General features: G+C 42.8%; 1 protein-coding gene across 2 annotated transcripts in view; it reads right to left on the reverse strand.

Annotated features, from left to right (window-relative positions):
- Positions 1–4,759: 4,759 nt before the first annotated feature.
- LOC134339447 (protein Hook homolog 3-like) overlaps positions 4,760–15,262 on the reverse strand; it is a 99,854-nt gene continuing 89,351 nt past the window's right edge. Inside the window, exons 20-22 of one of the 2 annotated variants that reach the window (XM_063035966.1) lie at positions 15,131–15,235; positions 12,109–12,180; positions 4,760–6,113 (exon numbers count right to left, since the gene is read on the reverse strand). In XM_063035966.1, coding sequence (XP_062892036.1) covers positions 5,973–6,113; positions 12,109–12,180; positions 15,131–15,235 — 318 coding nt within the window. In that variant the 3' untranslated portion in view covers positions 4,760–5,972. The remainder of the gene's footprint in view (positions 6,114–12,108; positions 12,181–15,130; positions 15,236–15,262) is intronic. The other variant, XM_063035965.1, reaches the window with a different exon arrangement.

The following is a 15,262-nucleotide window of genomic DNA, read 5'->3' on the forward strand; positions in this document are numbered from 1 at the left end:
TCAGCTTCGTCCAACAGCACACTACAAGCCACAGCTGGTAAACCCTCTTCTCTGTGTAAAACCACTCCAAAAGGCTACAGCTGTAAATCCTCAGCTCTGTCTAAAACCACACCTTATGGCCATAGCTGGCAACCCACCAGCTCTGTCTAAAGCTAGTCCACATGGACACAACTGTTAAAACCTCAGCTCTGTCTAATGCCACTCCAAATGGAGAGAAACAGTAAACTCTCAGCTCTATCTAACACAAGTCCACACAATCACAGCTCATAAACACTCAGCACTGTTTAATGACTCTCCTCACTGCCACAGCTCGTAAACTCTAAGCTCTGTCTAAAGGGACTCCACAAAGCCACACAGCTGCTGAAACCTCAGCTCTGTCCAAAGCCAATCAACACGCTACAGCTGGTAAGCTCTCAAATCTGTCTAAAACCACTCAAATCTGGCAAACCCTCAGCCCTCTCTTATGCCACTCCACATGGCCACAGCTGGCAAACAATCAGCTCTGTTTAATGCCATTCCACCTAGCTACAGTAGGTAAACACTCATGTCCGTCTAAAGCCTATTTATAGGACCACAGCCAGCTCTGTCTAAAGCCATAGAACACAGCCATGGCTGACAAATGGTCAGCTGTCTGAAGGCACTCCATAAGGTCACAGCCTGTAAAAACTCTGCTCTGTTTAATGCTACTCCAAACAGCCACAACAGGTAAACCCTCAAATCTGTCTAACACAAGTCCATATAATCACAGTTAGTAAACAGTGAGTGCTGGCTAAAGACTACATGACTGATCATAAGATATAGGAACAGAATTCTGCCATCTCCCCCCTTGAATCTGCTCTGCCATTTCATGATGGCAGATCCATTTTCTCTCTCAGGCCCAATCTTCTGCTACCTCTCCATATCCCTTCATGCCCTAACTAATAAAGAAATTATTAACCTCTGCCTTATATATACATAATGATTTGGCCTGTACAGATGCCTGTGGCAATGAATTCCACAGATGCACCACTCTCTAGCCTTAGGCTTCCCCCCACAATAAGAAATATCCTCTGCACAGCTACACTATAGAGGTCTTTCAGCATTTGATAGATTTCAATGAGGTCACCGCTTATTCTTCTGAATTTCAGTGAGTAGAGGCCCTGAGCCATCTAACACTCTACATATGCCAAGCCTTTCTTGCACAAGGACTCTAAAATCCCTTTGCACCTCAGATTTTTAAATTTCTCTCCATTTAGAATAGTCTACACTTTTATTGCTTCTACCAAAGTGCATGATCAAACACTTTCTGACACTGTTTCCCATCTGCCACTTCTTTGCCCATTCTCTTAATCTGTCCAAGTCGTTCTGTAGCCTCTCTGCTTCCTCAACACTACTTGCCCTTCCACCTATCTATGTATCATTTGCAAGCTTGGCCACAAAACTATCAATTCTGTCAACTAAGTTACTGACATGCAACTTAAAAACGCACTCCCAACACAGACCCCTGTGGAACACCACTAGTCACTGACAGTCAACCAGAAAAGGCTCCATTTATTCCCACTCTTTGCCTCCTGCCAATCAGTCCATGCTCTTATCTTTCATGTAAAACCATGGGCCCTTAACTTGTTACGCATCTATCCTGCTTGTTATTTCTTCAAAGATTTCCAACAGATTTGCCACGTAAGATTTTTCCCTTGAGGAAACCATGCTATGTCCTATTTTATCAGGTGCCCCCAAGTACCCCGAAACTACACCCTCAACAATTGATTCCAACATCTTCACACCCACTGAGATCAGACTAACTACCCTATAATGTCTTTTCTTCTACCTCTCTCTTCTTGATGAGTGGAATGACATTTGCAATTTTCCATTTCTCCAGTTGATTCTAGGAAGATCGTTACTAATGCCTCCATGACCTCTTCAGCCACCACTTTCCAAACCTTGGGGTGTATACCATCTGGTCCGAGTGACTTATCTCCCTTCAGACCTTTCCGTTTCCTAAGTAATAGCAGCTTCATTCACTTCTGCCTGACACCCTTGAACACCTGGCATCTTGCTAATGTCTTCCACAGTGAAGACTGATGCAAAATACTTATTCATGTTGTCCACCATTTCCTTGACCCCCATTACTACCTCTCCACTATAGTTTTTCAGCAGTCCGATATCTTCTTTCACCTTTTTTTTACACTTTATGTGAAGAAACTTTTGGTATCCTTTTTAATATTATTGGCTAGCTTACCTTCATATACCATCTTTTCCTTCTTTATGACATTTTTAGTTGCCTTCTGTTGGTTTTTTAAAAGCTTCCCAATCCTCAAACTTCCCACTAATTATTGTTCATTATAGGCCCTCTCTGTGGCTTTGGCTTCTTTTGTTAACCATGGTTGTGACATCCTGCATTTAGAATACTTCTTCTGTGGGATGTATCTATCCTGGATCTTATGAATTGCTCCCAGAAATTCCAGCCACTGCTGCTCTACAGTCATTTCTGCTAGTGTTCCTTTCCAATCAGTTTTGGACATCTCCCCACTCATGCCTCTTTTAATTCCCTTTACTCCACTGCAATACTGATGCACCTGACTTCTCAACTGCAGGGTGAATTCTGTCATATTATGATCACTGGCCCCTGTGGGTTCCTTTACTGTAAGCTCTCTACTGTTCCGATTCATTGCACACCACCCAATCCAGAATACCTGATCCCCTAGTGACCTAAACCACAAACTGTTCTAGAAGGCCATGTTGCAGGCATTCTAGAAATTCCCCCGTTTGGGATACAGCACCAACGAGATTTTCCAGATTTACCTGCATCGTGAAATCCCTCATGAATGTTGTAACATTGCCCTTTTGACATGCATTGATATTTGTAGGCCACATCTTCACTGCTATTCACAACTCACATCAGTGTCTTTTTACCCCTGCTCTGCTTACTTAGCTCTACTCACAATGATTCTACACCTTCCAATCCTGTCATCTCTTTCTAATAATGTGATTTCATTTTTTACCAACAGAGCCACTCCTAACCTTTCAATACAATGCGCACTCTTGGACGTTCAGGTCTTGCAGCCCAGGTCTTCTTTCAGCCGAAGTTCAGTGATGGCCACATCATACATCTACCTTATTTCATATACTGCGTCCATTCAAATATAACACCTTTAGTCCTGTACTCACTCTTTGCGGTTTTGCTGGAAAAGCCTCAGCTATTCTAATGCCGCTCTACACGGCCACAGCTCTGCTCATTCCAAAGCAACTCCAAATGACCACAGCTGGTAAACCCTCAGATCTGTCCAAAACCACTTCACACATCTACAATGAGCACTATGCAAAAATCATTCTACTCGGTCACATCTGGTAAAACCTCAGCTTTCTAACACCACTCTACTCCTCCACAGATGGTAAACAGTCACCTCAGCTCTATCTAAACAAACTCCACATGGTCACAGCCTGTAAACACTCAGCTCTGTTTACACAAGTGCACACGGTCACAGCTGGTAAATCATCAGCTCTGTCTAACAGTAATCTACAGGCCTTAACTGGTAAACCCTCAAGTTTTGTCTGAAGCCACTCCATACAGTTACAGCTGGTAAAACCTCAGCTTTCTCTAAAGACACTCCACATGGCCACAGCCATTAAACTGACTCCTCTGTCCAAGGACACTCTGCATGGCCACAGGTAGTAAACTGTCAGCTGTGTCCAAAGCCACTCCACAGTCAAAGCTGGTAACCCATCAGCTCTGTCTAAAGACAATTCATACGCCACAGCTGGTAAACACTCAGCTAGTCTAAAGCCACTCAGCATGCCCATGGCTGGTAAACCATCAGCTCTGTCCAAACGGCCAGAGTTGCTGACTCCTCAGCTCTGTCTACTGTAAATTTATATGACCACAACTGGTAAATCCTCAGTTCTTGTGAAACCTCTCCACTAGAGCAAAGCCATTAAAACCTCATCTCTGACTTGCACCATTCAAAATGGCCAAATCTGGTGAGCACTGTCTAAAACCACTCCACACGGCCACAGCTGGTAAACTCGCAGCTCTATCAAAAGCTATTCCACACAGCCACAGCTAGTAAATTGTCAGCTCTGTTTAAAGCCATTCCACTTGCTGGAGCTGATAAACCCTCAGCTCCTTCTAAAGCGTCAAGTGTTGTGTAAAGCTGCTCCACATCACCACAGCTGGTGAACTCAGTTCTGTCTCAAACAAATCCACACAGCCACAGCTGGTTAACACTCAGCTCTGTCCAAATCCAATGTACATTGTCAATGCTGGCAATCAGGTTGGTGTAAAGCCACTCCACATGGTCACAGTTGGTAAGTCATTGATTCAGTCTAAGCCACTCCATATGGCCACAGATTGTAAACCCTCAGCTCTGTTTAACGCCACTCCACACTGCACAACTGGTGAACCCTCAACCCTGCGCAAAGCCACTCCATATGGCCATTGATGGTAAACCACCAGCTCTGACTAAAGCCACTCTACAGGACAACAATTCTCTCTAATGCAGCCAGAGCTGCGAATCAGTCGGCTCTGTCTAAAGCCATTCCACAGGGCAACAGCTGGTAAACCCACAGCCGTCTGAAGCCAGTCCACACAGCTTGGTGATCAGGCATGTTCCCTTGAAAACTCTCCAACTCTATAAGCTGAACAGATATCAGTGACTATATTTCCATATGCTGACGTGTGACACTTTAAACACTCGGGTGGGCTTTTCTTTTTAATTCCAAATCAATGGGCTTGTTATGTTAAAAGTGATTCACTTTCTGCATTAGGTTTCAGTATCTGACATCAATTACTCCAGTGCAAATTATTAAGAAATTAATCAGACAGCCAGCTATGTAGACATATAAAGGACAAAATCTTTATTTAAATTAACAAGTGAAGATTCTAGACTCCATAATACATCCCTAGTGCCGCTGCTCAATACAGATGCATGTTACAAAATATTTAAATTGAAACTAAAGTTTTTCTTAGAAGTTGTCCTCCATTATGGTTTCTGTTCAGTTTGACAGTTCACCCCCTTATAGCAACAAGAAACACATAAATATCAATTAGCCAGAAAAAAAACAGTAAAATTAGATCCACTACTTATCCAGAAGGACAAGAGAATCATTAAAAAGAGTTTCTTCAGCAGTACGTGAAGAGAAAAAATTTAAGGGGAGAGCATATTCCACAGCAGCGAAAACCTGGGCGAATTCCTCCAGTTTCACACGCTTTGTTAAAACTTACCAGGTACCATTATCAGTAAAGTGCATGTATTCCAGGCTAAGATGATGCTACTCATGTTTCTGAGCTGGTTCTACTCATCTTTCTAAACTGCCTGTTGCTACTACTCAGATATATAACTGCACTTGAAGTGTTACCAATGGAACTCACACACTCTCTCCATTTTAATATGAAGTATGGATCTTAGAACGAAAGCAGAAATTGCTGAAGGACTTAATGTATTATGCAACTTAGTCTTATCTGAAAGGCAAACTCACAATGGCCAGCACCTGTTTGCAATCAACTCCCTACAGCTTCCCGTCAAACTTGGTTCGAATGGGTAGATGTTGTGGTGATCAGTGGGGAGTGAGAAATGGTCAGAGTCTCTGAGGATCATTAGTAAAGGGAGAAAAGACAATGATGGGGAAATAATGGACCTGCCAGTCCATTATCAGATCTGACAAACATGCCTACCTGATGAATGAAGCACTCACGTCGACAGATGCTCCCTGAAATTTCTGAGCACTTCTGACACATTGTCTTTATTTCAGAAGTTCAGCATCTGCACAATATCACTTTTGATTTACTCCCCCCCAGACAAATCACCATGATTCTACCCCCAACCCTTCACTGATTGTAGTGGCAGAGCAAACCATAAAAACACCCCAGCAGGTCAGTTGAGAAGCTTGTAAGGGTGTGGGTGGGGTGTGAAAATGATAAACTCATTAATGTCTTGGAACAGAATAGTCAGGTTTTGGACTGAGGTTGAGCGGAGTACTGCAGTTACTTTTCACACTTATCGCGGGATGGACTGCTGCAGCCGCTTTGGGTAAACCCGGCGTGCATTAGTGGCTTGTCTTTGCTGAGCCAAGAATGACTGTGATTGTCCAGGACCTCGAGACCGCTCATCTGTTACCTTCTGGTGGAGAGCAATTCCCTGCAGAAGAATGAGGAAGAATAAACTGCATTGTAATGTTTCTTCATCGGTCTATCGGTAAAAGAACAGAGAAAAAACTGCGCACACATTTTTAGCAGAGAGCACGATGCATACCGGATATGAGTAACACACAAATCTGACCACATGCCCATCCCACCCACTCCTGGGCTGAGAGACAACATTTTGAAGAAATGGATTAATTATAAATTCCATCTCTGCCTCAGAAGGCTACAAGTTAAAACTAAACTTTCAAGATCAGAGTACAATTTCCAGGCTGCTATTCCACTGAACGAAGTGTCGACGTGTGACCTCTAGATGAGAGGCACATTTGAAGACTTTTCCAGCTTGTTGGTACTATTCAGAGGGTGCAGCCTCAGAATAAAAGGACATCCCTTTAGAATTAAGTTGAAGAGAAATTTCCTTTGGCAGGGGGTGGTGACCCTGTGGGGGCCAAGTCATTTAAAGTGGAAATTGATTGGTTCTTAATTAGTAAGGGAATCAAAGATTATGGGGAGAAAGCAGGAGGATCCAGTTGAGAGGGATAATAAATCAGCCATGTTTGAATGATGGAGCAGATTCATAGAGCCACAGAGTCATAAAAAATAACAGCTCAGAAACAGGCCCTTTGGCCCATCTAGTCTGTGCTGTACTAGTAATCTGCCCAGTCCCATCGACCTGCACTCGGACTATAGCCTTAAATTTCTCTTAAATGCTGAAACTGAACCTACATCCACTACTTCCACAGGCAGCTCCTTCCACACTCTCACCACCCTCTGAGTGAAATTTCCCCTCATGTTCGCCTTAAACATTTCACCTTTCATCTTCAACCCTTGATTTCAAGTTCTACTCTCACAACCTCAGTGGAAAAATGTCAGCTTGCATTTACTCTATCTATACCCCTCATAATTTTGCATACCTCTATCAAATCTCTCCTCATTCTCCTAAGCTCTATTGAATAAAGTCCTAACCTTTTCAACCTTTTCTATAACTCAGATCCTCAAGTCCTAGCAACATCTTTGTAATTCTTCTCTGCACTCTTTCAATCTTACTTACGTCTTTCCTGAGGTAGGTGACCAAAACTGGAAACAATACTCTAAATTGGACTTTACCAACTTCAACATAACATGCCAAATCATGTACTCAATACTTTGAGTTATGAAGGCCACTGTCACAAAAGCTTTCTTTATGAGCCTATCTACCTGTGCACCACTTTCGAGAAATCATGGATCTGTGTTCCCAGATCCCTCTGTTCTACCACACTCCTCAGTGCCCTACTGCTCACTGTTTAATTTCCACCCTGGTTTGTTCTCCCTAAGTGCAACACCTCAGACTTGTCTGCATTAAATTCCATCTGCCTTTTTTTCAACTGGTTGAGATCCTGCTGCAAGCTTTGATAATCTTCTTCCACTACACCCCCAGTCTTGGTGTTATTCATAAATTAGCTGATCCATTTTCCATTATTATTCAGATTGTCGACACAGATGACCAACAAGAGTGGATTCAGCACCAATCCCTTCGGCACTCCACTGGGCACAGGCCTCCATTCAGGAAGGCAACCATCTACTACCACATGCCAGCTTCTCCCACAAAGTCACTATCTAATCCAGTTTACTTCCTCATCTTCTTTGCCGAGTGACTGAATCTTCCAGACCAATTTTTCATCCTTTCCAAAGGATGTAGACAACATCCACTGCTTTGCCTTCATCAACTTTCCAGGTAACTTCCTTAAAAAACTTTATAGGATTGGTTAGACATGAAGCCACACACAAAGCCATGTTTACAATCACTAATCAGTCTATCCAAATACTTAAAAGGAAACTTTGGAGGAAACTCTCCTGATCATATTTGACAAACATTGCCCCATCCAGACCTTTTACAGTATGGGAGTCCCAGACAACATGTGGAAAGCTAAAATCACCTACTATCACAACCTTATGTTTCTTGCAACAGTCTGTAACCTCTCTTACAAAGTTACTCCTCTAAATTCTGCTGGCTGTCAGGTAGTCTACAATAATGTGGTCATCCCTTTCTTATTCCTCAGTTCCATCCATATACTGTAGCCTAAGAAGATGATCTCTCCAGTCTGTTCTGTTTGAGTATTTTCTCTGATTATTCTTTCACATCTAAAACAATGGAACATCAGAACATTGAGCTGTCAAGTTATGCTCCTGTAACCAAATCTCACTAATGGCTACATTGCCGTAATTCCACATGCTGATCCACACCCTAAACTCAAATACTTTTCCTACAATACACCTTGCACTGAAATATACACAGCTCAGAACATTAGTTCCACCTTTCAATTCCTGACTTTGTATGTAGGCTTAACAACATCTTTCCCCACAACCACTCTACTATCTACTGTGACACTCTGGTTCCCATTCCACTGAAACTCTAGTTTAAACCCCTCAACCCCATACAACACCAGCAAACCTTCCCACTAGAATATTAGTCCCCCTCCAGTTCAGGTGCAAAATATCCCTTCTGTACAGGTTCAAGCTTCCCTGTAAGAGAGCCCATTGATCCAAAAATCTGAAGCTTTCCCTCCTGCGCCATGTCTTAAACTGTACGATCTTCCTATTTCTGTCCTCACTAGCACGTGGCTTGAGTAGCAATCCTGAGATCACAATCCTGGAGGTCCTGTCCTTTAACTTAGCACCTCTTATGGTCTTAGCTTGCTGAAGTTTGCAGGATCTTCTCACCCTTCCTACCCGTGTCATTGGTACCAACGTGGACCACAACCTCTGGCTGCTCACTCTCCCACTCAAGAATGCTGTGGATTCGATTCAAGATATCTCTGACCCTGGTACCTGGCAGGCAATATACCATCCGGGAATATTGTTCTCACGCACATAACCTCCTTTTCTATTCCTCTAACAAATGAATCCCTAACACTGCAGTTTGCCTCTTCTACCCTTTCCATTTTGACCCACAAAGCCATACTCATGGCTACTGCTGTGGCTTTCCTCTGCTACGTAGGTTCCCTCTCCTACGTTGAGATCTCCCTCAACGGTACCCAAAGTGTTGACCTAAAGTAACCAAACCTGTTGTTGAGGAGAACAGCCACAGGGGTTCTCTGCACTGGCAGCCAACACACTTTCCCCCTTCAGACAGTCATTCAGCTATCTGTGCTTTGCTCCTTGGGTGTAACTACCTCCTTGTAAGCAACTCCTCAGCCTCCTGAATGATCCGGAGTTCACGTAGCTTCAGCACTAACTCCTTAACACAGTATGAAAGTCTGAAAGAAACTGCAGCTGGACGTCCTTCTTGTGGGTGCAGGCACCACAGACACTGACAGTCTTTCTGCCTTCCCACATCTCGCAAGAGCAGCGTTACATTATCCTGCCTGGCAAACCCACTGCTCTAACTACGCAACAAGAAAGAAAGGAAGAAAAATCAACCTGCAGTACCGTGCAGAAGTCTTAGGTACCCTAGATATTTTATATAAATTTTGCTTTAGATGTTTATATTTTGTCTTCTGCATTAGTATGCCAGTACAAAAGAGCACATTTTAAATTTGGAAACATTCATTTTCCAAGAAATTAAAATTAACAGGGATTTTTTTTGTATTTTGTTAAAAAAGTAACATATTAAGTAACAGACCACTTTTCAAATAAAAACTTGATGACTTTGTAGGTATATAGATAGCTCGGTGCATGTTTAAATAAAGATAACAAACAGATGCTAATGACCGATGACATGAGTTGAATGAACTAAACTGATTAACTGAAACAGAAACGAGTGTAGAAAGAATCAAGCTGGGCAAAGGACAACCAAATTAAAAAGTGAGGGTGTAGCAAATATGACAGTTTAACCCTCAAATCATCCATTCTTACACCATGGCAAGAGTGAGCATAACAACATGACACAAGGTAATCAGCGTACATCAGCAAGGTCTCTCCCAGGCAGAAACTTCGCGGCATACAGAAGATTTCAAAATGTTGCTGTTCAAGCTCTTCTGAAGAAGCACAAAGAAACAGGCAAGGTTGGGGACTAGAAATGCAATGTTCAACCATGGAAACTGAGTACAGCGGATGAGAGATATATCACACTGACAAGGATGGGTGTCTGCAGCCAACACTAAAGCACGGTGGAGGCTTCCTGTGGTTTCTGCAAATGGAGTGTTGTGATCTGGTCAGAATTAATGGAATCCTCAATGCTGATGTAACATGCTGTAGGGTTTCACTGTAGCAGCAATGTTTGGGTTATGACTAGAGATAATGGGGTTTGGAATGCTGTTGTTCTTTCTTGTGAGCTGGAAGAGAGATTTTCGCAGTCTTTCTGCCGGGGAGAGATGAAGGGAGAAGACACCAGACAACCCACTCTGCAAAAACTCATTTCAGGGAGGTAGCATCATCAATTTGCGGGAGAAGTTCCAGGAGAGGTGAGATGTCTGAGACACGAATGGAGAGAGCTGGTAGACTGCCGGACAGGGTGGACTTGGAGTGAGGGTCCGAAGGGCAGTGACGACCGGAGGAGGTCGATGGTGGATGAATGACCTTATCAGTGAGCTCCATCATTGCGCAACATACTGTTTCATAAGATTGGGCCCCTTTTTTTTTTTCTTTTTTCGCTTCTTTACTAACCATTTAGTCAAAGTAAGAATTATAAAGCCTAGTCATTTAATCGCATATTGTGTACTGTTTGTTATTTCATGGTACTGATTTGTAACAGGGGACACATCGCGCAGCGTCCACCCAAATGAAATTTCTTAAATTTGGCTGGGCCGGGGGCCATCAGCCCCTATATTAAGCTGCTAGCTGAAGTTAAAGCATATCACGCGATACTGTCAGTTGGGTCCAATTGGTCCTAACTTCGTTCTGCAGCAGGACAATGACCCCAAACATACAGCCAAGAACATGAAGAACTATCTTTGAGGCTGTCTGGGATTACCTGGAGAGACAGAAGCAAGTGAGATAGCTGACGTCTGCAGAAGAACAGTGACAAGTTCCTCAAGATCCTTGGAACAACTTACGAGCCCATTTTCCTATAAAACTACATGTCAGTGTACCCAAGACAATTGATGAAGTTTTAAAGAAAAAGGCTGGTCACACCAAATATTGATGTAATCTAGGTTTTTCCCCTATTTACTGCTCTTTATACAGGAGGCGGGGTGGAAATGTGTCTCTACCAGAGGAGGCGCGAGGGACTCCTTCCCCCTGCTAGCCTGAAGGTCACTCTTGGGTAAGGTTTAGTTTCCTCCCCACCCCCGTAAAGCCATGGCAGCAGGTGGTGGGTGGTCATGCGAAGTGGCTAGTGCATATCACGAGTTCTGATTATGCAACCAATGATGCGAGCAGGCAATATCTGAAGAATATCGATAATAGCTGGGATCACGCGTCTTGTAAAGACACTGCCCAGAAGAGGGCAATGGCAAACCACTTCTGTGAACAATCAAGCGCATGGATAGATAGACCATGACCGCTTATGTTATACAACACAGCACATAATCATGATGGTGACTGCTCTTTATAGTTAATTTTTTGACATTTCATTATTTTTGAAAGCAGCTTTGCTTTACAGATTATTTTTACAAGTGTCTAAGGATTACGCACTGTACTCAGACACCAGAGAAAGGCTCTCTGGCCAAGCCAAGTGCATAGTAAAATTGGAATTATTTTTGACCAACTTGGGTCAACAACTACTCCCACCCACTGGGGTAATGCTGAGTGGCCCAAGGTTTACACCTGAAGCAAGAATGCAGGAGTTAGCTAGAATTCAGATTTAATGTCCTTCAAAACAGTATTTATTTTAAAATCACATTTGCTGTATTGGTCACATTTACATGAGTATTTTCTTTAATTCCTCTGTTCTGGTGTTTCACATTCACTTGTTAATTCACTTCATGCCTTAAAGCAAGTATAAACCCATGGAGATATTTCTTTGAGGTAACAAGGCACTATATGAATGATGGTTGAGAACCTCGATAATCTTACAGATCTTCAGGGAAAGAACATTAAGACATCCCACACTGTCAGAGGAACTGTGTACTTACCATGTTGTACCACGCACTGATGATCAATTTCTCCTCTTGATCTCTTTGGGATTTGTTTTTTTCAAAATCGTTCTAACAAGGAACAGAAAGTCATTTGAATATCACACTGAGACATGCAGCCTGCCTCAGTTGCCGATATCCACCTCCATGGCTTTGTGAGCTCTAAATCTGAGTATATCTACACTCTTCTGGCCCACCTCTAGTCACCCAAAGTTCTGCTGCTCAAGAGATTCTGCAGTTGCTGGAGATTTACAGGAACACACACATACAATTTTGGAGGAACTCAGCAGGGCAGGCAGCATCTATGAAGGGGAATGAACAGGTGACATTTCAGGCCAAGACCCTTCAACCCATCCCTAAGACTTCCTATTAAACCTCCTAGGGATCTTGTGTTTGAATTAGTCACCATTCATTTTCAGAAAATCCAAAAAATACAGAACCAACCTATCTAACCCCTTTGTTAGGGACAATCCTTTCAGCTTAGGAACTAGAAGGCAATTCTCCTTTGGGCTTCCTCCAATGATAGCACGAGAGGGCATACTTTTAAGGTGTTTGGAAGTAGGTACAGAGGAGATGTCAGGGGCAATTTTTTTTTTTACGGAGAGAGTGGTGAGTGCGTGGAATGGGCTGCTGGTGGTGGAGGCGGAAATGATAGGGTCTTTTAAGAGGCTCCTGATGGATACATGGAGCTTAGACAAATAGAAGGCTATGGGTAAGCCTTGGTAGTTCTAAGGTAAGGACATATTCGGCACAGCTTTGTGGGCCGAAGGGCCTGTATTGTGCTGTAGGTTTCCTATGATACTATTCCTTTTTTTTTATTAAAAAAAGTTTGGGGACCAGGACTCTGCAATATTCCAAGCGTAGCCTTAGCAACATCCTGTACAACTGGAGCGAAACCTTTCAATTCTTAAACTCCAACCCTTTGTAATAAAGGTCATCATATTTAAAGATAATATTGGTTTTATTTGTCACGTGTTCCATCACCAACATCGATGAGGACCTCGACATCATTATGATGTCACACGTACATCAAAACATACAGCGAAAGGTGCTGTTTGCATCAATGACCAACATAGTCTGAGGATGTGCTGGGCAGCCATGCTTCTGGTGTCGACATACATGTCCACAACTCACCAAGCCTAACCTGTACGTCTTTGGAATGTGAGAGAAAACTGGAAGGACTTGCAGGAAACCCACAAGGTCATGGGCAGAACGCACAAACTCCTTACAGACAGCAGCAGGAATTGAACCAGGGTTGCTGGCGCTCTAAAGCATTGCACTAACCTTCAGCCGATTGTTGGATCTGCATCCCTCTGAACTTCACTCATTTGCAGTTGCTCTCCATTTCAATAGTAACCTACTCACTGATTTCTTTTATTGAATTGCATGACCTCAAACTTCCCCACATTAGAACATAACAGTAACATAACAATGCAGGGTTTTAACCTGAAACATCGATAATGGCTTCCCACTGCCCCGAAGCTGGGTCTTTGAGGCCATTACAAAGGAACTGGATGTCTGAAGGATTCACAGGGAACTGGCAGATCAGCCATGGTCATATTGAATACGAATTAGTGGCAGGGGTCACCCAGTTTAATGAGAGCTGAGATAATAAGATGTAATCATTCTCTGCACCACACAAGACATTTTATATTCCCATAGGCTTCCTTTACTCCTTTGATATCTTCCTGCTCTTCATGCTATTATAAGATATTATAGAGTCAGAGTATACAGCACAGAAACAGGGCCTTTGGCCCATCTGATTTCTGCTGAACTGTCATTCTGCCTAGTTCCAACAAACCACATCCAGACCAGAGTCCTCCATACCCCTCCCGTCCATGTATGAATCCAAACCTCTTAAATGTAGCAACTGAACCCACATCCACCACTTCTGCCAGCAGCTTGTTCCACACTCTCACCATCATTTGAGTGAAAACGTTGCCCTTCGGCTTCTCCTTAAATATTTCACATTTCACTCTTATCCTCTAGTTCTAGTTTCACCCAACCTCAGTGGAAAAAGCCAGCTTGCATTTTCCCTACCTATATCTAACTTTGGATCTTTTTTTGCTTTATTCGCTGTTATTCTCTTATTCCCACTCTTAACTTTCATCATTTCACCTCTACATTCTTCCAGGCTTTTGGGCACATTAAGCTCTCAGTATTGGACACGTTTCTCAGATTTGCCCTGCCTCACCTTCCACACACCCTGTGATTCACAGATCTCTAGACATGCAACCCACCTGTTTTCTTTAAGGGAAAGTTTTCTTTACTGTAAGGCTAATTTCACTTTTACAATGCATTCAATTTCCATTTCTAATTCACTTCTACTAATTTACTCTGAGTAGTAAAACTCACCTTTTATTATTTATGTAAAACTTCCAGATTTTTTGCTCAACCTTAATGAATTGCAACTACTACTCCCTGACTCTACCCAGCTCCAGCTCCCTCCCGCCTTGGGATGATGACATATTAGCTACTCAAAACCAATTTAGAATTGTGCCATTTGCACCTTTTACACTACCTCAACTAATATTAATTGGAACCTCCCACTATGATAGCCTTTGTTCTTTTGCACAATTGCTGCTTGTCTCCCACTGACTGTCTGAATGAAGGTCTCACTCTTGACAGGGTCATTCACTCAACCCATCAGGCTTTGAAAATAACTTTCAACCTGCAGACCCTCAAGTGGAGGCTGATGGGTTCCTGATAGGACGTCAAAGGTTATGGGAGAAGGCAGGAAAACAAGATTGAAAAGGATAATAAATCAGTCATTATGAAATGATGGAGCGGACTCGATGGCCTGAAAGGTCTAATTCTACTCTGGTGCCTTATGGATTATAATTAACCCTTGTCAGATATGAAGCTGTTCCTTTTGACAATACCGTCATTTCCTCTGCATCCTGGTAATCCAGTGTGGACAGTCCTTAAACTGTCAGTGTAGTCCCTCTTAAAGCCACTGTAATACCGTATCTCTGTGTTAAATACCCTCAGCTCCTCAAACATGGTTGCACAAAAGCCATACCTCTAACAACTGAATCTTAACCTCCTTTTCATGGAGCTGATTCTTCAAGGCTTGTACTTCAGGAGCAGTTGCTGGAGTTTGTTTAGGATCAAGAGTCTGAATAACCTGGGAAAATAAAAATGGGATCAGATG

The sequence above is a fragment of the Mobula hypostoma genome, chromosome 29 (genome assembly GCF_963921235.1).
Source record: "Mobula hypostoma chromosome 29, sMobHyp1.1, whole genome shotgun sequence".
Lineage (NCBI taxonomy): Eukaryota > Metazoa > Chordata > Chondrichthyes > Myliobatiformes > Myliobatidae > Mobula > Mobula hypostoma.